A 24147-nucleotide genomic window follows, 5' to 3' on the forward strand; every position below is an offset into this window, starting at 1 on the left:
TCTGATCCCATGGAATGGCTAGCTCAGTCAGGGCAGAGCTGTTCAGAGGAATATTATGCAGCCATTTAAAATGTTTATTCTTTTCAGTCATTTTTCCAGGGTGCTGGGTTTGCCCCAGACATTGCGACCTCAAGGTTGAATGGGACCTGGGCCTCATCCTTAGCCTAGGGCCTGCAGCTCAGAAAAGAGCAGGCCTTAGTAGGAGAAAGTAACTTGGAAAATGCTTGTGCTATGATTTAAAGTGAGAAAAAGGCAGAGTAGAAAATTGTATCCATGGTCTGCGTCCCACTATAACAGCAGCTGGTGCGCCAGATGCCGGGCTCTGGGTGTAACATGTTTGCTCTCATTTCTTTTCCACGACAGCCCAATAAGTTAGGTACTAGTGCTACCCCCATTGTCACAGGAGGAAATTGAGGCACGGAGGACATGACAGAGCCAGGGTTCAAACCCACAACCGCCTGACCCCCAAATCCAGTGTTAACCATTGCTTTATACTGTGCCCTCTTAATACAGAAATAATGGCTGTTCAAAGTCATATACCAGAAGGAAAATCTGGGCCTATGACAATAAGCTAAGGGTGGCGAGATCTGGTGCAGGGGGTGGTTTTTCCTCTCTTGATTTCTTCTACATTTGTGCAGGAAAAATAAAAATTAAAGTTAAAAAAAAAACTCAGCTACCTAGAATTTGTAGCAGATGGGGAAGAATGAATGGGGAAGTTGGAAAAAAGTGGGAAGGATGTTAATAATGCATGTCTTGGCTTAGAACAAGGAGAGAGAATGATTTAGGAGCAAGACGAGAAGCCAGGGAGGGAGCTTTTGGGAAAGGGAGCCCAGGCTTCTGGAGGATCCCAGGGAAGGGCTGACTCCGAGGGGGGAGCTGGGGGGCGGGGCAGAGCTTATCTCCCATAGCCATCCTTCCTAAACCTTTTTATTACCTGGTGCTAGGTACATATCTCCACAGTTGCATTCCTTTCATTTTTGAGACTAAGGGAAATGATAAGGAAAACATAAACCCCACTGTTTGCTTCCTACCCCGGAGTGCTAGGAGGTGGGTATCTCTGCCAAGTTCTTCCTCAGGTCATCAAGAGGTTTCAGGTTCCCCTCACCTAAGAACTGGGAAGCACTGCTGAGTCCAATCTCCCTGCCAAATGCAGAAAGGCAGTCACTGTCTAGAGATTTGAGAGCAAGGTGGTTTTATTGAGGGGAGGGTTGCCTTGGTTCCCTGCAGAGACCTTTGGAAATGGGAGAACTGTTTCCCCTGTTAATACAGCTTTTAGAAGGAAGGCATCCTTGGACAGGGAAGGCACAGAGGGAGCAGGAAGAGAAGAGGGGAGAGAAGGGTATCATTTGTTCAGATATCTGTTGGGCAGCGAATGCCCATAGGAGCTGAGTCTGTAGTGGAAGAGAGAGACAGGATTTGCAGTGCAGCCCGGGGTTGTCCAAGACCCCATGCCTTCATATCCGCTGAGGACCATGGCTTCCTCAAACTGGCAGGGTATGGGCCACGAGCCAGCCCCTCAAAGGGCCAGCCGCCCAATATGCTCAGAGATCGAGGGCCCTTGTCCTGCTGCTGGTGAGGAGTCAGACTCACGCTTGCCGCCCGCTGGGGGCTGAGCCCCGCCCGTCCCTCCCAGCTCTTTCTGCGCTGTCCACGACGGTTTCAGGGCTACTCGAAAATACGGCTTCAAAACAGTGACTAATTGAGTCAGGATTACTTACGATGTGACTCAACTCCAGAAGGTGTCCTCTGACTTCCAGAAGCTGTTTGTTACCTAGCACTGTGCGCAGATACACTTTTTCACAGCTGCAGGGTGCTCCTTACTGACCATGTTGAAATAATTCCTTAAGGATCCTTTTACTTACTTCCTTTTGATAAGAATTATCATTAATTTACATGGGAAGAAAGTCTGTTTGGATATGCTTAATACACTCTGTTCGCTCTAAATTATATGTGATCTTAGTTATTAATTCAGCTAAAACTAATGTGATGCTAGGTACCTAGTGCCTGTTGGAGCTGGATCTGTAGCAGAGGCTTTACCTATGATCAAGTCAGGAAAGGACCCTGCCCTCAAGGAGATGATGTTGTAGACAGGAGAGGCCTTTACAATCCGGCGTGGGAGGTGCTGCAGGTGGGTGAGCTGTCAGAGGACCGTGGTGCCTGGGAGGGTCAAGGAAGGGGACCTCTAAGCTTGAAGGACTTGAAGGACAGCAGGAGCCGGCCAGGTGAAGGTAGCTGGAGGCAGGTGGGAGTGGGGTGAGGAGAGAGGCCTTCTGGGCAGGGAGAACACATTGCAAAGGCCTGGAGGTGATGAAATCTCAACTTAAGTCATTACAACTGGAAAATCATGTAAATCTTAGGTGTGCTTCACTCTGGGGTGCTATGAGAATCAGATCCAACACAAGCTGGCTTGTCATCACCCCCTCTTTGCTGCCCTCTGTGCAGAAGAACCCTTGGGCCCTTGGCTACCTCTTGGGTGGATGCCTGAGGGTGAAGGGGTCTCAAGCTCTTTGAACAAAAATGGTGCTGCTGCCCGTGCCTGGGGGATAGGGTGGATGCGGATACAGGTCTGCAGTGTTCTGGCCACTGCATTTTTGTGGCCCTCCTGGGGACACCTATGCCTCTGCCAGGAGGTAGGCAGGAGGTCAAGGCCAAAGGCTGAACCCTGGAGTCCTCACTCATGGGTTCAGGACCTCAGCATTGGGGAGGTCGAGTTTCTGGCAAATCCTTCACCTTCCGTGCGGCCAGGGAGAATTGGCAGCCTCCGCACCAAACCATCAGTGAAGTTTCTGAGCTAGAAACGACCTTGAAGTCATTGGTGTGTAGTTCCTAACACTGTGCAATCTTACTAAATTCCAACACTGATGAAGCAATTCGGTTTTGCATTTCAAGTCTGAGTTTTGCTGGAATTCGAAAAAACCTTCCTCAAATGTCTCAGTTTTCTTTTTCCTTCACTGGGGCTTTGAACTTAATAAACTCTGGCACCTATATACGTATAATAGTACTATATGTTTGTGTGTATGTATATATACACACACATCTATTGGGTTCATATCTCAGCGCTAGCACACACTGGGTTTGTGAATGAACTTTAGGAGGCTCAGTTTTCCTCCTGAAAATGGGGGATGTGATGTATCCACCCTCATAGGATGTTTGGTGTTAAATGAGATCTTGTTTTTAAAAAGCTTGGTGAAGTGCCTGGCACAGTGATAGCTGTGGATAAATGGTAGCTATTATGTACACAGAGGAAAAAAACTGTACCAAAACGTTGGCAGCATTTATCTCTAGTGGGTGGGATTATGGTTACAATGAACATCTATTACTTTTGTAATCAGAGAAAAAGAACAATAAATGTTATTATAAATTTAAAAATCTGGCTGTGGCTTTGTCGGAAGGAATCCTCAGTTAAAGTCAACGCACTGGGCCACAAGTTAGACAAGACCTCTGGTTCTATATCAGGACTTTAAAGACAGACACCGTGACCCCACCCACCTCCCCAATCAAATGCTAGGGTCTATAACAAAGGGAGATTCTTGGTCCGGAAGCTAGAGAAAATTTGCCCGCATCCAACCTTGCAGTCCCCCTGACCACTGCTATGTAAAGGGCGGGCAGGGGGATTCAGAGGAGATACCTCTCAAATTATGGCCTACTCTCCCATTGGGAGGGTTATTCAGAGTTCTTAGCTAGAAATCTAACTCTCCAGGGAACCATTCCCAGAGAGTGACATGCACCCTCTATGGGGCCTGCGCTGAGACATCTCAGTGAGAAAAGAAAACACACACAAGCCCACTCTCAGTAGGGGGATTGTGAGTGTCATGGTCTGGCATCCAGAACAATCTGAGGCCCAGAACCTTGGCTCTGTCTCTGGTTAAGATTCTTGACTGCCAGCCCAGCGCCTGCTCAGCAGCAGGAGACAGAACCCACCTGGAGCTGCACGCCCCCCTCCAGTCACCTCCGTGCTCCTCAGGGGCCATCGTCCCCTGTTAAACGGGAGATGCAGAGCGCCCACCCTCCTCGGATTATCTGCAGAACCATCAGCCTGCACTGGGCTGGCTTCTTAGTTTCTTTTCTCTCTCCTCCTTCCGCATCCTGGAGAGGGGATATTGCTGCTGACTCCGGAGTAAAATGCCGCTTCTGTTTGGGAGACAAAGAACAGAGCAGCTCCTCCGGGTCAGCTGGCTCTCCTTGGCTGGCTGGCTTCCTGGCCGCCCCCAGGCTTCTTCTGGGGCATCCTATGAGGAGGGCCGTCTGGGGCTACACCAGGAGCTGCTGTCTGCTCCGGAGTGGCTGCATTCTGCACGTGTTTTCACTGGAATGTAAAGGAATATTTTATCTTAAAAAATGCCAAACAGCTTCCCTGCTCTGGAAGACGTTTATCTGCTGAGGGGGGTGTGAGGGGGAATAGGGTGGAGGAAGAGCCGGCGGCAGCAGGTGGTGCCCTGGCTGGGGAGGCAACCTGGCCTGTGTACTCCTACTAGAGCTAGTGAGAACATGTGTGTGAAAATGCGCGTGCTACTGTGTGACAGTGCATGCCTGTGTGTGCTAACTAGAGCGTGTGTGAAAGCGTGTACTGGGGTTTAAAGGCATGTATAGGCTGGAATGTGAGAGTCAGAGAGCATGTGAGAAGACGTGTGTAAGCACCTGCCAAGTGGGTGTGTGCACTCAGAAGCGTGGGAAAGCATGGAGGAATGTCTGAGCGCTGCACAGGAACGTGAGTGCACGTGGAAAGCGTGTGAGAATGTGGAAGTGTGCACATGTACTAGCTAGAATGTGTAGGAATGTGTGTGTGGTGTGCATGCTAGAAGGTCAAGAAAACGTGTACTAGAGTTTGTGAGAGTGAGTGAAGGGCAGCGAGGGAGCGCTTGTAAGTGTACTAACTACTGTGTGCGAAAATTTTGTAGAACTAGGGTTTGAGGAGGTGCGTATGAGAGTGTAAGTTTAAGTGCAAAAGCATGCCTGTAGGAAGGAGCGTGGGGATGGCTATGAAAACTGAGAATGTGTTCACGTGGACTCACTAGAGCATGTGTACAAACATATGGCAGCGCCGCCTGTGCCGTGTACTGTATGTGAGCACGCAGGACGGTGCGTGTGCGCCAGGGGTGAGCGCGCACGTGTGCACGGGCGTGCGCGGCGCGCGGGGAGCCCCAGCCGGAAGGTCTGAGCCGAGTGGGCGGCCCCGCGTGCGACTGTGAGTGTGAATCTGTGAGCGTGTGCGCGGGAGCGCGCGCGTGTCGCCCCCCGCCGGGTCGGAGCCGGTTGCCATAGGAACGCGCCGCAGCCCGAGTTAATCATTTCCTGTGGAAAGTGTGCAGGAGGGGCGGGAGCGGGGCGGGAGCGGGGCGGGAGCGGGGCGGGCCGAGGAGGAGGAGGAGGCGGCGGCGTGGAGCTGCCTCCCGCGGGCGGGCCAGGCCGGGCCGAGCCCTCGGGCGCTGCGGCGACGCCGGGATCCTGCCTCCGCCAGGCCGGTGAGTCCGGGGCTCGTGGGGGCTGCGGGAGGGCTGGGCTCTCGGGTTCCGCCCGGCCTGTCGTTCGGGGTGCCGCGTCCGGGATCCCCCTGCCCGGCCCCGCTGGGGGTCGCGGGGAGGGCCGGGCCGCGGAGACCCAGCCCTGCGCTATCCCGCCCCCTTCCCCGCCGCGCCATCCCCCGCACCCCAGCGCCGGCCAGCCCGAGCTGAGCAGGGCATGGGGCGGCATGTGCCCTGGAATCCGGGTAGCCCCGGGACCCCCTTTCTGATTTCAATGGCCCGGGAAAGCCAGACACCGCCAGGAACCGCATGCCCGTCAGCGCCGCCCCTTCCCCTGGCAGAGGTCCCTGCATCCGCAGGGCTCCCCTGAAGGCTGCAGTTTTGGGCCCTTCCACCACGTAGGTCCCCTGGGTTGTTCACTTTCCCCTTCGCAGGGCCGGGATGGGCTGGGCCAGCCCCAGGTTAGGAAGGAGGGCCTGGGCCGGTGCCCTCCTGAGCACTGCGGAAATTGAGCCTTTGACAGCGGCAGGTTGGGGGAGCTCCCCAACAGGGAGGGCGAGCCAGAAGCCACCTCCTTCAACCCCCTGTTGTGAGTTAGAGCAGAACTCTGGCGCAGTGAAGGGCCTGGTCCTGGCAGATTTTAAAGAGGAAGCTGCATTTAAATTCCTACCATTTGCCGCCTCACCCACCGCCCCCCCCCCCATCTGTCTCAAGGTTGGGGGTCGTGGCCAACCCTGGCTTTTCACCTTGCCTGGCTTTCTGTCCGCTTGAGGCTGAGTGAGCATGTATGCTGGCCGAGGCTGTTCCCCATGCCCTTGATAAAAGTAGCCCTCTCCTTGGCCAGAGAGTCATTTGCAAGGAATGCAGTCTCAGAATGGGGCCCTGTATTTGCCGTGACTGGACTTTAACGACGTAGGGTAATAAGTTCTGCTGTCCTTACGGGCACCAGGGAGCAGAGGTTTTGAAATCTGGGTTGACCTGCGAACCCCAGGATGTGTGACTGTGTGCTGGGGAGGTCTAGCCACTGTCCAACCTCCCTGACCTTCTGCCTGCTCTCCCAGGGAGACTGAGCCTCCCAGGCAGCAGTCTCTGGGCAGTTGTCAAGTCTGTCCCCTAGTCATTGCAATATTCCTGGCCTGGGGGAAGGGGACTGCAGCTCTACCACCCTGGCCTAAACCTGGAGAGGCCAGCTAGATAATGGCTCTTCTGCAGCCAGCCCCTCTGCATTCACCCACCACTGGACAGAGGTCACTGCAAAATAAAATTTGGGAGCTCTTTATATATGCCAGTATTGTTTGGAACACTGTATATATGTATTGTCTAAACTTTACACCAACCCTATAAGGTAGAGTTCTCCCCATTTCACAGATGGAAATACTGAGGCACAGAGTAATTCTTCCAGGGTCACACATCTAGTACATGGCACAGCTGGGTTCTGAACCAGCTTTTGGTCATAACCACTTTATGCCCCCATCACCCTGCCCCATGACCTAGGTTTTTGAGTCTCCAGCCTTGGGCTGTTTGAAAGTCCTTGATACTTTTGACCTTCACACCCCTCAGGCTGCTAAATTCAACTGCTTTTTCCTCTTCAGGATCTTGCACACACCCTTCCTCTTTTTTCCTGATGCCTTCCTGCCTCCCAACTTCCCTTCCTGAAAGCCACAAAATATTGTCTCCTTCTGTCCCCACCCCCTCAGACTTAGCTGATCTCCTTAAAAGTCTTCTCCCTCAACCATGGAATTGACCTTCAGTGCCCTTTGCCAGCTCACCTTCCCAGCTGCTCGGCATGCAGGTGGAGCCTGTCTCGCTCCCTCCTCGCCCCTTGGGCAGCTGATCCTCAGGGTTGCTTGTGTGCCCAGCTCTGTGCCAAGCAGCCTGGAGAAGGGGACATCTGGCTGCTCTTCCCAGTTCCTTCCACTCCACACTGGTCCATCTCCATTTCCTCAGCGGAGCTGCCCACACATTGGATTAGCCTCCACCCCGCCCTTTGGCCCTCAGTCCTGCCCCCTCCCAGGGAGACTGCACCCAGGAGCCTCTTCCTCCAAGTTGTCTTCCTTAGTCCAGGAAGGCAGAGACCATGACTCCCTAGCTAGGAGCCTGGCATTCTTCTAGGGCTCAGCTCTGCGAGCATCAGTCACCAGATGTTCAGGCCACCCGTCCTTGCACTCTTCTCTTGCCTCTCGATGATTCCTGTCCCTCTGTTGACCCAGCATGTGCAAATCTCTCCTATGCTAAATACCACATCTTGTCCTGCCCATCCTAGCCAACTTCTCCAAAGTGAAGGAAGTGGCAGCATCCTCTAGCCCCTCCAACCTCCTTGGGGTGTCCCAGGTCTGCCCTCTGCCCTACTTCATTGACCTTTCTTCCAGTTTGACCTCTCCATGGCATTGTTGCCGGGGAACTGACCATCCTCTCCTTCCCACTCACTCTCCGGTCACCTCTGAGGACTCTGCACTTGCCTGGTGCTCCTGCCACCTCTGACCTTCCTTCTCCAGCTTTCTTTCCCACTTGGTGTGAGCACCATCCTCCCTGGTTGCTCTCATCTTGCACCATCTTTGGTGATTGCATTCTCACCTGTGGTACAGTGACCTCCATCAGCCTCCCAACTCTGTGTCTCCATCTCCAGACCTCCTGTCTTCCAAGCTTAAGCTTGAGCTTTTGTGTGCATTCATACCAGTGCATTCACCTAAAAGCCATCGCTAGGTGTTTAGTGTGGAGGTAGCTGCCGCTTCAGGCTGGGTGCTGTGGGACCCACCCTGAGGAGCCATAGAGGGTCAGGGGAGATGGATACTGTTACACAGATACTGTTAAATAGATATCTTTACTGCCTGATAGAAAGTGGTCAGTGCAGTGAGGGATGGGGAAAGTGGTCTACAGCCCAGGTGGCACCATTAGGAAGTCCTTGAGTACCTCCAACTGCATTTTAAAACCAAAAGCAAACTCCACATTGCCTCTCTGAGCTAACTTGGCTTCTCCTGTAAATGGCATTATTTATTGTCTGAGTCTGGGACTGTAGCTTGGTGTCACCTTAAATGCCCTCAGAGCTGCTTTGCACACAGTAGGTGCTCAATAAAGACTTGTGCAGTGAATGAAGTCTGTTCTATTCATTTGCTCTGTTGATAAGGGCCCTATGGGGCTTTCTACCCAGACCAGTGTTCCCCACCCCCACCCCCATTCTCCATACCACCTGGTGCCTCCCCGCATCCTGTTCTGATTGTGAAGGTTTGTTGAAGTGTTTACCTCCCTCCTGACAGGGAGCTTTGAGGCCATGTCTCTCCTGATCAAAGAGGACCCCTGGCAGGTGCCTGGCACACAGCAGGTACTGGGTAAATAATTATTAAATGAAGAATGAATGAATCTTTGTATTTCAAATCCTAGCACGGTGTCTGCCAGTTGTAGGTACAGAGTGGAGGCTAGCTGAATCCATGAATGAGCTGATTTTAAGAGAATTTGATACACATAAGCCTGACTTGCCACAGCTACAGTCAAGGCCCCTTAGCTGAATAGATTCACGGAGATGCTGTTGACTGGTGCTTCCTCCATGTGGGGCTGTGACCTGTCTTTATGCTGACAGGCTCAGAGTGGAGGGGCTGAGATGCGGGGTCTGCACATTGTGCTGCAGACACGCCTGATGGGCTCCTTGCCCACTTCTGAGCCTCCCTTCTCCTTAACTAGTACCCTGAAATGGTGATCGGCTCTGTTTCATCCCGTGAGCCCAGGGGGTCCTTGGGGGACACTGGGGTTGGGGCTCTGGGTAACATGTGACCCAGTTCCGCGGACCCTTCTAGATGCCAGGCTCCCATCTGCTTGGGGCTGGGGGGAAGGGTGCCGGCCAGCGAGCTTCAATCTCGCTTTCTTACTCTCTCCGCAGGCTGCCCGGCGCCCGGAGGAGGCTGCTGAGCCCCGCCGGGCCATGGTCCCGTCTCGCAGGACGTGGAGCCTGGGAGCCACGCCTTCACTGCGCGGCCTGTGGCGAGTGGGCCGGGCCGGGGAGCCCGAGCCGGGGATGGCTCGCCCCGCCCCAGCCAGCCCGGCCGCCCGCCCTTTCCCACACACCGGCCCGGGGAGGTTGAGAACTGGTGAGTCCGCATTTTTAAAATGCCTCTTTATTTCCCTTCCTTCCTCCAGACACCAGCGATGAGACCGGAGTTTCTCGCAAGTTCCTAGGCTCGCTCAGAGCTGTCAGGTAATTACAGGGTACCCGCGGCCCGCGAGCCGGGCGTGGAGTCAGGGCGTCAATTTCGCTGGGCGCTCCTGCCCCGCGCCCGTCTGTAAAGAGAAGCCGGGGACGCTGAGGTGAACGTTAGCGCAGTCGGTAGGGGGGCCGCAGGGGGAGGACGCCGCGGAGGGCACGCGCTCCCTGGCCCGGCCAGGTCGCTGTGCCTCTGCCGTCCGCCCATCCTGTCCTCGGCGGAGCGCTCGTGGTCTCGCTCTGGTTTCTGCCCGCGGCTGGTAAACAAGGTAGGTGAAGTGCTGCCCGGCGCCCTGCGCGGCGCTGATACTTGATCCCGCCAGGGCTCGCCGGCGGATGGCGAGGCGTGGACGGAGGCAGCTCCAGAGCACGGCCTGGCAGAGGGTGGGTACCATGCGCTCCTTTGAGGTGCCATCCAAGGTGGCCCCGACAGCAGGTGGGCAGTGAGGGAGTCCCCGAGTCCGGGCCCTCCCGCAGTCCCCCCTGGGGGAGCTGTCAACACCAGCTCTCCTTTCTGGGTCATGTCCCCTGGCGCCTCCAACATCAAGGAGTGGGCAGCTCCTCTGATTCCCAATGGGAGCTAGATCATCAGGACTGGGGAGCTGCCCCATGACTGTCTGCCATCCTTGGCTTGGGCAGTTTGTCCTGTGAGTGTGGGGGCAGAGGGAGTGCTTCAGGCAAGATGCTTTCAGGGGTTTGCCCTCTGACTGCTCCTGACCTACCGGGAGAGGGCTGTAGATTGCCAGCCTGTCTGAGCTAGCAGAGTCCCTCTGGGGCATCAGGTCCAAGCCCTTCGATGTACAGAAGGGAAAAATGAGGCCCAGAGAGGGCACACAGCAAACTCCAGTTCCCTCTCTCCCACCACACTTGTGGCATCAGTGGCAGCCAGAACACTGCCCTCCAGAGTCTCTCTGCAGGGGACAGTGAGGCTGGGGATGACCCTAGACGCCTTCGGGGAAAGCTTGGGCTTTTGGATCAGGTAGATCCAGTTATCTGGGAAGGGCTGAAGGTGGTCTCTACCCCACAAGGTTGTCCAAAAGATTTAAAATGAATGAATGGTATTGCTTTTCTGGTTTAAAAAAAAAAGGAAGAAAGAAAAAAAAGAAAGAATTGAAAAAAACAAAAACATGTTCTCTTGGAAAATTAAAAAACAAAAAACAGAGAAGTATAAAAAAGAAAATAAGACTCACCTATAAGCCTGTCACTAAACATTTTATATCGTTCCTTCCAGTCTTACGTGTGTACATATTGGTCTCTTAAATTAGAATTATGAGGATTATGTGACCATACAGACTTTTATCCACTTTTAAAATTTAAGACAAAGGCCCAGTGAAATCCTGTGTGTGAAATGCTAAGCATGGTGCCTGCCACTGGGTAGAGTCTCAGCCAGTGTGGATGTCCCTGGGCCCCTCTACCTGCTGTCTTGAGAAGGGTAGGCAAGCAGAGGGTGGGTTAGCACATGGAATTGCAATACTGGCTCCGTGTGACCCTGGACACGTTCTTAACCCTTCTGGGCCTCCGGTTGCCACCTCTCAGGGGTGTTGTGAGGCGCTGATGGCCTGCATTGGTGGCCGCCTTCTGTGTGAGCACCTTACGCGTCGCCCAGTTTAACCTGCATCGCAGGGCTGAGGTTGGTTCCTTATGCCCAGTGTATTGAGACGGAAATTGAGGATCAAGAAGGGCAATGCGGCCTGGAAAGCACTTGGCCCAGTGCTGACATTTGGGATGTGATCGCACCCCAGGATGGGGGCTCTGCCGCTTGCCCCGTGAGGCAAGTCCCCTCTCCCATCCTGTCCGGCCCCGCAGGCTGTGGGGGTGGGGTGGGGTGTCGGTGGGGGGGGTGGTGAATGTGATGTGGATGCCACAGTCAGCCCTCTTCCCCCCGTTCCGGTGAGGGAGGCAGTGTGTCAGAGGCTCAAGAGGAGGTGCTTTCACTGGTCCTGAATGTGCTTTTGGAGGCTGCAGGGACCAAGCCACCCAGCACGGTTGGGTTGGTCTTTATGAAGACAGGGGAGAAATTGCCACCTAGAGGCAGCCTTGGTAATGAGGCCGCGGCCCCGGGGTGCACCTCCTGTGAAGATCAGTGCAGCCAGGGTGGTGTCGGCTTCCTTCTGCTGCTGTCTGTAGAGGGTGCTCTGGGGCAGGTGCCAGCCCTGAGGCCACTGTGGAGGAGGGGAACCCCCCCACCTCCCGCAGGGTCTTGGGCGACCTCCTGCAGCGGATCTCGGGGCGGCTTGTGGTTTGGAAGGAGCACAGGCTCTGCCCAGTGCCAGGGCTTCCCTCCGTGCAGGGCAGGCATGCGAGGGCGTGTGAGTGCCTCCTGGCCACGCCTGGGCCGCCCGGGGTGTGTGAAAGGGGAGCTCAGCGGCGGCCCTGGCCAGTGGTCCCCAGCCAGCAGTCTCCAGCCAGCGTCAAGCGTCTCACCTGTCTCTTCTGTCCTGGAACAGGGCGTGGAAAAGACAGCCTGGCCGGTGGTGACGAGGACTCCAGCACCCGAAGTGCAGCTCGCCCGGCCCTGACTCAGTGCCAAGCCCTCAGTGTGGACTGGGCTGGCCCCAGGAGCCCCCACCGGCTCTACCTGACCCTGCAGGTAAGCCTTGGGGCCATCAGAAACGCCAGAGGTCAGGCCAGGCCAGTGTGCCGTGACCCTCTGAGCTCTGGCAGCTGGGCTCCCCCGGGGACAGAAGCAGGGAGGGAGAGCTGGGGACCTGCCATATGCCTCTAGCCAAGCTCCTCACACCACATCCACCCTGAGCTGCCTGAATGGGGCAATTTGCTGTATTAGATTATCTGGGGGGGAAATCTCCCAGGAGATGACAGCAGCTTTTCAGCCACGCCCTGGCTGAAGTGTTAAAGTGGGAAATGTGGGGCCTTCAGTGAGAAGCTATTAGGAAGATGGGCAGGTTTTTAGGGGAGCTGTTTATTCCTACTGGGGCATATGAGTCCATGGGGCAATACTTATTTACATTTCCTCATTTAAAGTGAGAACCTAAAGCTAGACAGAGGACTTTACGGAAACTTGAGTTCTTTTCTCTTGTAGTTACCACTGCAAGTCAGTTATTGCGTGATTTTCAGAAGACAGCCTTTACATATAGTTAAGTTTTGTTTAAGTATTTGCTTATAGAATTAGTACCTCATGATAGCATTAATAATAGCTACTATTTATTGAACACTGACTTTGTCCCAGGCATTGGGGCACGTGTTGTCTCTCTCACATCCATCCAAGACACAGTTACTGTTTTATATGAGTTTTATGGATGAAGTAAAGAAGGCTCAGAGAGGTTAAGTAACTTGCTACTGGTCACACAGCAAGCTGGGATCTGACATGATGAGCTTTATAACATATAGTGTAAAGAATTCACACATGGCAGGGATATAGTATCTAGAAACTGAATGTCCCCAGGGGTCCTGTAGCTTTGAGAAATCCACTATTAAGAGTTCAGTGTTTATTTATCTTTCCTACACAACCACTTGATTGGATTTATACAGTTTTTATTCTTTATTTTTACCTTCTATTCTGTGACTAGCTCTTTCTCTCAACAGTAAGTCTTGCTGATTTCTTCATGCCTGTCAGTATACAGAGAACTATCTCATTGTTTTAGACAGCTGCATAATATTCTACTTCAGGGTTTATCTAACTGATCCTTTGTATTGTTTCTGATCTCAAAGAGCTCCTTAAACAAATACCCATGCATTCATGCAGCTGCAGCTTTGAGCAATTTCAGGACAGCACAGGCTCTGCAATTTTTATTTGATTTTGTTTTATTTTGGCCGTACCCCCCAACCAGGGATCAAACCTTCGGCCCTTGCATTGGAAACACAGAGTCTTAACCACTGAACTGCCAGGGAAGTCCCTGCAATTTTTAAATGGATGCATTTGTTAACAGATATTTATGAAGTACCTACTCTGTGTTAGGTGCTAGCACACAGCAAAGAAGAGAAACAGACCAGGCAGTCTAGCGGAGAGGCCAGGAGTAATCAAACGATCACAAATGTATGTGCCAACATTGACACAGTGGCCGAGGATGAAGGACCAGAGTTATCTGGGGGTGTTGCCAAGGCCCCGCCCTGCAAGAAAGATTGTGCATGACAGGGGCCACCTTGAAGGGACACATGCAAATGGAGGGCAGGAAGGGGTGTGGGAAATACGTGCCCTTTGAGTGTGTTCTCCCTCGTGTGGCCCCAAGCCCTGATCTGAACATAGACCTCTTGCTTGTTGCTTCAGGGATGCTCTTGGGCTTCTGGGTTTTTCTCAGCCCTTCTTGTGTGGTTCATCTGAAAACGGGACCGAATGGTCCTTTGATCTGAAGGTCTGCGAGAAAAGCAGGTCTGGTGCAGGAACAGTTAAAGAAACTGGAGAACCCATTTTTTTTTTTATCTGACTTGAGCATTGGTCGTTAAATTGGGAGGTGGTCAGAAACCGGCTGCCTGGAGTTGGGCGGAGGCCCTGTTCTTGAGTTTTGATTATGGGGTGTTGGTTGTGGTTGCCGCTGAGTCCTGGGGTCAGCGGATCTGCCGAGGATCTGAGAAGCTCCCGCCAGCAACCAGTTTCCACGTTCATGTCCTTTTGGGCCAGTGAAGCTTCATTATGTTTATAGGGGCTTCAAGGTGGGGGAATGTGGGGCCTAAGTAGGGACCCAGGCACAGCGAGGTGACCAGGTAGGCTTGGTGACTTCCCTTGCCAGCCTCTCAAGCAATTAAAACCTCGTTCCCTTTGGAGGCTGCAGAAATTCCCAGCCCCCTGGGGGCCTGTCTGCCCTTCCTGTGGCTTGGCCAACAGGCCAGAAATAGTGTAACCTTTGCTCTGGATGGCAGATGGAAACGTCCAGCTGCCGCCGTTGCCGCCACCAATGACAAGGCTGCTCGTGCTGGTGTGGCAGTTGGTCAAAGGGCGGGGACAAAGTTAAGTCAGCGGGAATTTTCCTAAATGTGAGAGACTGCTCAGCACCCTCCCTTCTCAAGTAAAAAGTGGAGTTGCTGTTTTAAGAATGGGAAAATGAAGCTTCAGGGAAGGTAAGTCAGTTGCCCACCATCACGTACCTCACCTGAGCCAGGCTTCACACCCAGGCCTTTCTGTCTGTAGGTTCTGAGCATTTTTTAAACACAGCATTTGTCTTTTTTTTTTTGAATAAGGCGGGCACAAAGCCACACAGAAAAGTGTCTGTAATCTCCCTTCCCAGATAGCTTCTGTCATCAAAAATAGCGAAGCAGAACACCATAGATGCTTACAAGGTTAAAAATGCACATGCCAAAAAAGGTTCCAAATGAAATGTAAAGCCTTTCCTTCCCACTCTCTCTTGGTTAAGTTTCTTTTGATTTCCCCCAAAGTTTAAGTGATGCGTGTTTCTCCTCTTAGCCCCTGCACCATCACCCGACCGTCCAGAGAAAACCAGTGTGTATTTCCCCAGATTTTTTTTTGGAGGCCTCTTTTGTTTCCATTATCCTTGCATGGGATCACACTTTACATGTGGTTCTGCTGCTTGCGTTGGACGTCTCTCTGTGTGAGTTGTAAGTGATTTTCCCTGGATGAAAGACTCTTTCTGCCCCTCCCTTCCATCTCCCCACCAGTTCGCTGGTCTGTTCTACCTCGGTCTTCTTTGCCTTGGTTCCTCCTTGACCTGGAGACGGGATCATGTGGTCCCGGATAGCCATGCGAGGGGGTGGGCCATGGCCTTCCCCTGCTCGTGTGGACCCGTGTGCCCCCTCCTTGGCAGTCCCAGCCTGGTACCATCTGAAGGCGGGGCAGCTGACATCAGAGGGTGAGGGGATGTTGCCCCGAGACTGCCGTGTGCCCGGTGGGCTAGACAGGCCTGTGAATGGTGGGACGGCGCACCCGAAGCAAGCAGGCCACTGCACTGGTGACTCAGGGCTCACAGTTCGGCCAGGTGAGCGTCACATGCGGTTTTGTAAGTGCCCAAGAACCTTGTTTGCTGGTACAGAATGCTGGTGGCCAGTGGGGACCAGGAGAACTCACTGCCTGTGAGATCTTCCAGACTCCAGGCCTCGTTGTCCCCACCCACCCACACAGTGAGGGGTGGACCAGCTGGGTCTGGGGTCCTCACCAGCTCCAGGCGCACCCCATCCTCAGGCTCGAGAGGGGTCCCCTCCCCGCTGCAGTCCCCTACCTTCACGTGAGGATTCTGGTTGTGTCTTGGCAGCAGGCCCTGCAGGACAAGGGGTGCAAGAGCAAGAGTCAGGGGACGAAAGAAGAGAAACTCCTGAAGAGGCAGGCGCCGGCCCCCAGGCGGGACCGGGAGGCCCGGGAAGCTGGTGGCACCATGAATGTAGAGAAAACAGGTAAAGGAAGTCTGCCTGCCGACCTGGCTCAGCCCTGGTTAAAGCTGGCGTCAGAGGGGAGGCTCTTGTCCCCGGACGCCGTCCTCCTCGCCTGGAGGTGGCCGCCTTGACGTGGAACTCAGAGACCCCAGCCTGCCCATCCCCACTCCAGGGACACCCTCCTCCCAGCGTCACTGGGCACCACCCGGTGATAAGTAGCTTTGGCCAGCATGGGCTGGGGTTGAATTTCCCTGCTTTTTGTCTTTCCCCAGCTCCTGTCAAAAGCAGGGCGAGGGTGGCAGCCTCAAAGACGCCACCGCCTGCAGAGAGAGGCCCGACTCCCTCTTGCATCCGTGGGTCCACCAGGGACCTAGAAGCCCTAGGACAGGGCTTCCCTCTGCTGCCTTGAGACTGGGAAAGAGAAGCCGGTGGCTCTACTCTTCTCCAGTGAGGCTGACAGGTTCTGGAAGATTCTGTGGGCCCCCTTGGTGGGGTTTCCCAGCAGGAACCCAGAGCCCAGCAGTTATTGGGAAAGAGCATCCTCAAGGAACCCGAGGGGAAGGCCAAGAGCAAGGGGAAAAGGAGCTGACCTTTCTCTCGTTTGCCTCCTCCTGTCACCAGAGGTTGATCTGTGTGTCTGAACTTGTGAGGTGGAAGGAACCACTGCCTTCTCTGAGATTGATCCAGAGCTGCCTTCACCCATCTGGGGGTGGGTATTGGGGTCTGGCCGGAGTGTGGAAGGGGAGGCATCGTCCAGCCAATCCGGAGGACTGACTCTTGTCAGTGGAGCTGGGGCTGGGCCCCCCCGAGCCCGAGTGCCCTTGAAGGACAGTGCCCAGGCAGGGTCTCTGAGAAAAAAACTGAAAACTCAGGCGGACAGCTGACCTACTAGGATGGTGCAAAGGTCCCTCAGTCCCTCGCCCTTAAGTGCCCCTTTGATCTCATCTCTTTCTCCTCTGCTGTCCTCCCTTAGCTTCTCCAAGGTCTTTTCTCACCCAGCAAATACTCTCCAGGCCCCTTTCGGCACCCCGGACACACGGGCACTGTCCCCAGGTCAAGGCGAACGCCCCTGGCTGTGGGCTTTGAGGGTGAGATGAGCAGTGTCCTGGGCGAGGAGGGCTAGTCCATGTCCTGCTGGGCGACACTCACTCACACCTCTGCATCCCTCGCGTGTTCCAGGCTCTTGCCCAAGGTTGCCTCTTTGGACAAGGACCGTTGTCCCCATTTCATAAAGGAAGCCCCTGAGGGCCCTCCCAACGCGTCTCTGAAGTGACAGAACCAGTCGAGAGCATTTCCTGCCACACCATGGCAGTCTGCAGAGGGCAGAGGGCCGTGCTGGTCACACGCTGCCCATGGCAGCCCCGTGTGCAGACCTGGAAGCATCCGTCTGACCTCGCTCTCTCTAGAACAGATAGCAGGAGCTCGGCCAGCTGTGTGTGACATGCGTGCTGTGTCACATGCAGGCCGCCCGGCCAGGGCCCCTAGCCAGCCAGTCACGGCCCCCGTTCCAGCTCTCCAGGGGGCCTTGAGTTGGAGCCGTCCCTCGGGGTTGGGAGGAAGGGAAAAAGCAGTGTGTGTGTGTGTGTGTGTGTGTGTGTGTGTGTGTGTGTGTGTGTGTGTGTGTGTGTGTGTGTGTGTGTGTGTGTGTGTGTGTGTGTGTGTGTGTGTGTGTGTGTGTGTGTGTGTGTGTGTGTGTGTGTCTGTGTGTGTCTGTGTGTGTGTGTCTGTGTGTGTGTGTCTGTGTGTCTGTGTGTGTGTCTGTGTGTGTCTGTGTGTGTCTGTGTGTGTCCTGCTCCCTTTAGAGTGAGAGCAGCTTCTCCCTGTCTATCTACCTGTCCTGGAGCCAGTGTTGAGATGTCCCGCCCAGCCTGGCATCAGCTCCATCCACACTCCCCACTCCAGCCCAGCGCAAAAGCAAAAGCCGAGCTGCTGTTTTGGCTTCTCTGCCAAAACGCTCTCAGTGAGCACACTTGCCACCTCCCTTTGGGTCAAAGCTGGGGTGTGTGACTTCAGGTGCAGATGGCTTAGTTTCCAGAGTCTGGGATTCCACCCCCCAAGTCCCACCCACACAGGGTCGCAGCTCCCAGGACCTGGTGTGGGGGAGCCGGGACGCCCTGCTGCTCAGAGGTAGGGTGGAGGCTCGTGGCCAGCAGATGCCACTCTGCGTGTGTCCTTCTTGGACGCTTCGTCCTGCCTCTCGGGCTTTGGCCAGGACCTGGATTGGCTGCCTGGGGTGGGGGGAGGGGGAGGCGCCCTTTCAGCCCCTCCTCTGCCCCACTACCCCACCTCCTTGCCAGGGAGCCAGCTCCCTGCTCGCAGACTGTGCCCATTCTTGGTGCCGTCAAAGCAAGCAGTGGCAAGCACGCCAGGCCCCACTAGCAGGTCACAGGCCTTGATTCTGTGTCTCTGTCCTTCCATCCATCCGTCTGTGTCTCTTCTGCTCCGCGTGGCAGGACAGTGGAAGGCTGGGCCCTGCCCACCCCCGTATTTATCCCTTCCTCATGCCTGTGTGGTCCCTGTGCTCAATTCCACAGGGGTGTGCCTGGGAGTGCACCTGGCTGTGTTCCGGCTCACGTGCTGCATCTGTCTGCACGTGCTGGTCTGTCTGTCCCTTGCACACGCACAGCTCCACGTGCTCCCTCTCTGTGTGCAGGGAACCCCTCCCTGCGGAAGGCAGGGGGCAGGCTAGGGAGCCCCCGCCTGTCTTCTGTACTCTGGAGAGGGTTTGGGGTTTAAAGAAATCATGTTCCACTAAGGGTAGTGTTTTCTGGGGAGAGAACAGCTGGTACCAGAGGCGTGTCTTTCTTAGCTGCAAGTCCATGCAGGCTGGCCGTGAGAGGGTACTGTCCAGCAGACCTGGAACACAGACTTTGGGGGAGTAACCAGTGGAAGTTGCTTTCCTAAGTCCTGGTGCATCCCCCAGAAGCTGCCTGCTGAAGCGGCTTCCTCCCGGGCAGGCCCCAGAGGTCCCCAGCTCACTCCTGCTGCTGCTGCCTCCAGCCCTTGCCTGGCTCCCTCGTCCCCTCTGCTTACATCCCCTCCCAAACCCCATGGTCCATCCTGCCATGATGGGCCCCCTCTCCTCGGCCAGGCTGGGGCCTCTGCTGCCCTGCTGATCGGCCACTGCTTTGCTCATAGGTGGGCGGCTCTTTGGCAGCGGGAGGTGCTCGAGCCTGTCGGGGCCGCCAGGTGCGGCCCCTGTGGTACATAGGATGGTGGAGGCCATGTCCCAGCTGCAGGAGGAGAAAGCCCAGCTGCAGGAGGAGCTGGTGGCCCTACAGGAGAGGCTGGCTGTCCGCGGCAGTGATCAGCAAGCCACACCCACCCAGCTGCAGAACCAGGTACCTGGGGAGGATGGGACGGGCTGAGGCCACTGCCCACCATGGAGCAGGCCCGAGGACATCACCCAGGGCACCTGGAACCCACCAGGCCACCGGCATAGTGGACAGATGGGGTCTCCTCTCCTGGCTTGGGAATGCACAAGAGGGCGAGGTGGCAAGAATCAGAGGCCTAGACCTCCCATCCTGGCCATCCGTGTGCCCCATTCCTCGTGGTTACCGGGGGCCAGGACCTACCTCTCCAGAAGTGACAGGCAGCATGTGTAGACGTGAGCGGAGCGGGAGGGCGCAGGGATGTTCCCACCCTGAGGCCAGTGCTGAGTCCAGTCCAGCTTCCAAGGTGCCCTGGCTTGGGCATCCCAGATGGATCAAACTCATTGCAGAGGAAATGAGAGGCTGTCGTGTGTGCAAGGAAGAAGAGGGAGCTCTCAAACCTCTGAAAGCCAGAGAAAGCGAAGGTTCCTGCTGGTGGGCGTCGCCTCCTTTGTTAGCTAGCCAGGAGGATGCTGGGGACTCCACAGTCCCTGTGGGCTGACCGCTGGTCCTCCTTCGTGTGCCTGATAATTCACTCTCCTTCCCACCACCACATGGGCCCTGAGGCCCCTTTCCTGGGGCTCAGCTCCCTGCTCTGTCAGTGTCTGTCTGTTGTGCCTGTGTTTCACCCTCCCCACTTCTCCAAGGTCCCCAGCCCTGTCTCCATCAACATGTCGCAGCCCGTGCCTGATCTTGCGGGCCCAGGCTCTCTGTGGAAAGCCCTGCCTTTGGGCAGGCCACCTTCTTTCTCTGTGATTCCCCAACCTGTGGCCCTTCTGCTGTCGAGGGAACATCACTAAATACCTGACTTGTTGTAAGTTCCAGAGACAGTGGATTATTTTCATGCACTTTTAAAATGCAGCATTTTTCCAGCTTACAAGTGTGTCCTCAAGACCTGTCTGTCCTGGCCACCCATCCTTTGCTGAGTTCCTTGTGTCTGCCTCTTGTACATTGATCCCATTGTTTGCTGCCTCTGGGCCTGTCTGCCCTACGAATGGGAGCTCCTTGCAGCAGGTGTGACACACCAGCTTTGTACCACTATTGCCTCCTGAGGTGCCTGCCTCCCTTCCTGCCTTGGGTGTCTGCTGAGTGCCTGGTATGTATGGGCACCCAGCTGAGCAGTGGGGATGCCCAGGTGGACAGGCACATTCTGGCCTGTGGAGGCTGCAGTCTAGGGGAGGACAGACGTTTGTTACATGCACTTATGTAAAGTTGGAAGAGTAACAAGGACGGTGCAGGTGGGCACATACACAGGGTATGAGGGTGTCTACCAGGGACCTTTGTCAGGGAGATCAGGACCTGTAGGGGAGTCACTGAGAAAGCATCTCTGGAGCTGAGGTCTGGCACAGAGCAGAGGAAGTGCATTCATTCTGAGCTCAAGGAACAGTCAGTGCAAAGGGACTGTGGCAGAGGGAACACGATGAGTATCGGGGGAACCAGTGCTCGTGTAGCTGGAATGTGGCATGAGGCACTGCCCCGTGGGGCTGTGGGGCTGGTCCAGGGCCCTCCCTGCAGGACGCATATCTGACCTGTGGCGAGAGCTCTTCCTTCCCTGACCTTCCCTGGTTTAAATTGTCTGGGCACTTCACTTTTGAGACAAGTGTTGTTTGTTAAAGAACTTTATTGAGATATAATTCACATACCATAAAACTCACCCCTTTAAGGTGTACAGTTTACCGTCTTAAGTATGTTAAGATGGTGATGCAGCCATCACCACTATCTAATTTGAAAACAAATTTATCATCCTACAAAGACCTATGAAGTCACTCCCCATATCCCCCTCCCCACAACCTCTGGCAACCACTGCCCTGCCTTCTGTTTGTATAGATTTACCTTTTCTGAACATTTCATATAAATGAAATAACAATATGTGGCCTTTCATGACTTTAAACAAATTTTTAAGAAACGTGTTTTCCTTTAATTAGCAAAATTGACTTACTATTTAGAGGGGAAGTTGAAGGTGAAGCTTCGCAGCCTTTTTGCTGTCTTTGAGCCCCAGCTCTTCAGATATTCCTGGCTCTCCCCCTCTCCCCAGTCCCCACTCCTCTGGATGACTTGGAGAATTCAGAATGGTTCCTGGTCTTCGCTTATATTTTATTCCTGAACTTTCTGACAGCCAGCTCTTTTCTGAAAATACCTCAGGAGATGCACCTGCAGCTCCAGGTCTCTGAGCCACTCTTTGGAGGGTCTGCCCCTGTGGAGCTGTGGCCAGCCATTTGGACCTGGAGCCAGGTTCAAATCCTGACTTTGTCACTACTCATTAGCTGTGTGACCTTGGGCTAGTTTGTTACCGCTCTGCACCTCAGTTTCCTCATCTGTAAAATGGGCATAACAGTACCTGGTGAGATGACCCAGTGCTATTGGTGTAGCGACTGCCACCACCATCATCGTTACCAGGAAGGGTATTGGATTTGGAATCAGGTGAGCAGGGTTCTAGTCCTGGCTGTACATCTGTAGCAAGTCACTTCCTCTCTGAGCCTTCATTTACCAGTCTCTAAACTGGGTCTAACAGTGGTTATTGGGCAGCTCAATTATGAGACTGGACAGAAAAATGGATGGTAAACTGTAAAGTGCTCTGCCTCGTGAGGTGTCACTTTTCTGTGCTCTGGTCTCGTGTCAGCCTCACTGTGGTTTGACAGAGATTGGCCTTTCTGGTCTTCTGTATGTTGCTCTGCGGGGGTTCCGATCCTAGGTCCCCAATCCTAGGGTCACCACTTAGTGGTCAGGTGACCTTAAACAAGTTGCTTAACTGAGGCTTGGTCTCGTGGAACCTCAGTTTTTCTTCCTGTAAAATGGGGATAGTAATAGTATGTACCTAACAGGTCTGGGGTGGTGGGGGGCTTCAAAGTGATGATCTTATGAAGCCCCCCTGCCCCACTGGCAAAGCTGACTGAGCAACTGGAGCTGCCGTTGTTACTGTTGGAACCCGGACTTGTGAGGGCTTCGGGAGCCTCCCCTTGGATGTGTCAGATGGAAGTGTTTGTATTTACTGGGAGCTCACTGTGCGCCTTGTGGGGAGCATTCAGGTCAAAGGTCCTCAATCCTGGGGCACCCAGCAGCCCTAGGCCACATCCTGGTAGCGTTGAGCTCCCTTCCCCTCTGTGGCTGTCCCTGGAGCAGTGGCCTCCACGCTCCCAAGGGTCCTTCCAGCGTTACACACACCCAGACTGCACCCCACCTCTTACTGCCCCCACATCTCAAGATAGAACCTTAAAAAATTGTGCACAGAGGCCACAGACTGGCAGACTAGATGTAGCCCTCAAATGTGCCTTGTTTGACCTGCTTTTTTCTCTTTTTTAACCATTTAAAAAATTGTGGTAGAATGCACATAACATAAAATTTACCATCTTTACCATTTTTAGTGTATAGTTTAGGGTATTAATGTATCACATTGTACAACCATCACCACTATCCATCTCCAGAACCCTCTCCATCCTACAAAATTAAACTGTTCACGATCCCAGCTGCTAGCAACCACCATTCTATTCTCTGTCTCTATGAATTTAGCTATTCTAGGTATTTCGCAAAAGTGGAATCACGGTATTTGTCTGTGTCTGGCTTATTTCACCTAGTGTAAAGCCCCTCAGATTCATTCATGTTGTTGCAAATGGCAGGATTTCCTTTTTAAAGGCAGAATAGTATTCCATTCTGTGGATAGACTGCATTTAGCTTATCCATCCATAAATGGACACTTGGGTTGCTTCCATGTTTCAGCTGTTGTAAGTAATACTGCTGTGAACATGGGTGTGCAGATATCTCTTTGAGACCCTGTTTTCAATAACTTTGGGTATATGCCCAGAAGTGGAATTGCTGGATCATATGGTAGTTCTGTTTAAAAATTTTTCAGGAATCTACTACACTGTTTTCTACACTGGGTGTACCATTTTATATTCTCACCAGCAGGGCACAAAGATTTCAGTTTCTCCACATCCTCACCAATACTTGTTGTTTTCCGAGTTGCCTTTTTTTTTTTTAAATAATAACCATCCTAATGGGTATGGAGTGGTATCTCATTATGGCTTTGATTAGCATTTCCCTAATGATTAGTGATACTGAGTATCTTTTCATGTGCTAATTGGCCATGTGTATATCATCTTTGGAGAAATGTCTATTCAAGTCCTTTGCCCATTTTAAATCAGGTTCTTATGTTGTTGTTGAGTTGTAGGAGTTCTTTATATACTCTGAATATTAGCCCCTTATCAGATATGTGATTTACAGATAGTTTCTCCCACTCTACATGTTGCCTTTACACTCTGTTGACAGCCTTTGATGCACAAAAATGTTTTTGATGAAGTCCAACTTATCTATCTTTTCTTTTATTGCCTGTACTTTTGACATCAAGAAATCATTGCCAAATCTAATGTCATGAACCTTTTCCCTTATGTTTTCTTCTAAGAGGTTTATAGTTTTAGCTTTTACGTGGAGGTCTTTGATCCATTTTGAGTTAATTTTTGTATATGGTATTAGGTAGGGTCCAACTTCATTCTTTTGCGTGTGGATATCCAGTTTTCCAAGCACCATTTGTTGAAAAGACTGTCCTTTCCTCTTTGAAAGTCTTGGCACCATTGTCAAAAATCAATTGACCACATACATGAAGGTTTATTTCTGGGCTTTCTCTTCTATTCCATTGGTCCATATGTCTGTCTTTATGCCAGTACCACACTGTTTTGATTACTGTAGTTTCGTGGTAAGTTTTGCATCAGGAAGGGTGAGTCCTCCAACTTTGTTCTTTTTCAAGATTGTTTTGGCTATTTGGGGTCTTTTGAGATTTCATATGAATTTTAGGATGGAATCTTCTACTTCTGCAAAAAATGTCATTGGGATTTAGATAGAGATTGGATTGAAT

The 24147-nt window shown here is 53.3% G+C and overlaps 1 protein-coding gene across 19 annotated transcripts in view; it reads left to right on the forward strand.

Moving 5' to 3' along the window:
* The window catches only part of KIFC3 (kinesin family member C3), a 56449-nt gene that overhangs the window by 15635 nt on the left and 16667 nt on the right, over positions 1–24147 (forward strand). Inside the window, exons 1-6 of one of the 19 annotated variants that reach the window (XM_057711245.1) lie at positions 5361–5462; positions 8717–8781; positions 9334–9541; positions 12102–12244; positions 15813–15951; positions 19069–19271. In XM_057711245.1, coding sequence (XP_057567228.1) covers positions 8731–8781; positions 9334–9541; positions 12102–12244; positions 15813–15951; positions 19069–19271 — 744 coding nt within the window. In that variant the 5' untranslated portion in view covers positions 5361–5462; positions 8717–8730. The other 18 variants (XM_057711246.1, XM_057711243.1, XM_057711242.1 and 15 more) reach the window with 18 other exon arrangements.

Source organism: Hippopotamus amphibius, chromosome 16 (assembly GCF_030028045.1).
Source record: "Hippopotamus amphibius kiboko isolate mHipAmp2 chromosome 16, mHipAmp2.hap2, whole genome shotgun sequence".
Lineage (NCBI taxonomy): Eukaryota > Metazoa > Chordata > Mammalia > Artiodactyla > Hippopotamidae > Hippopotamus > Hippopotamus amphibius.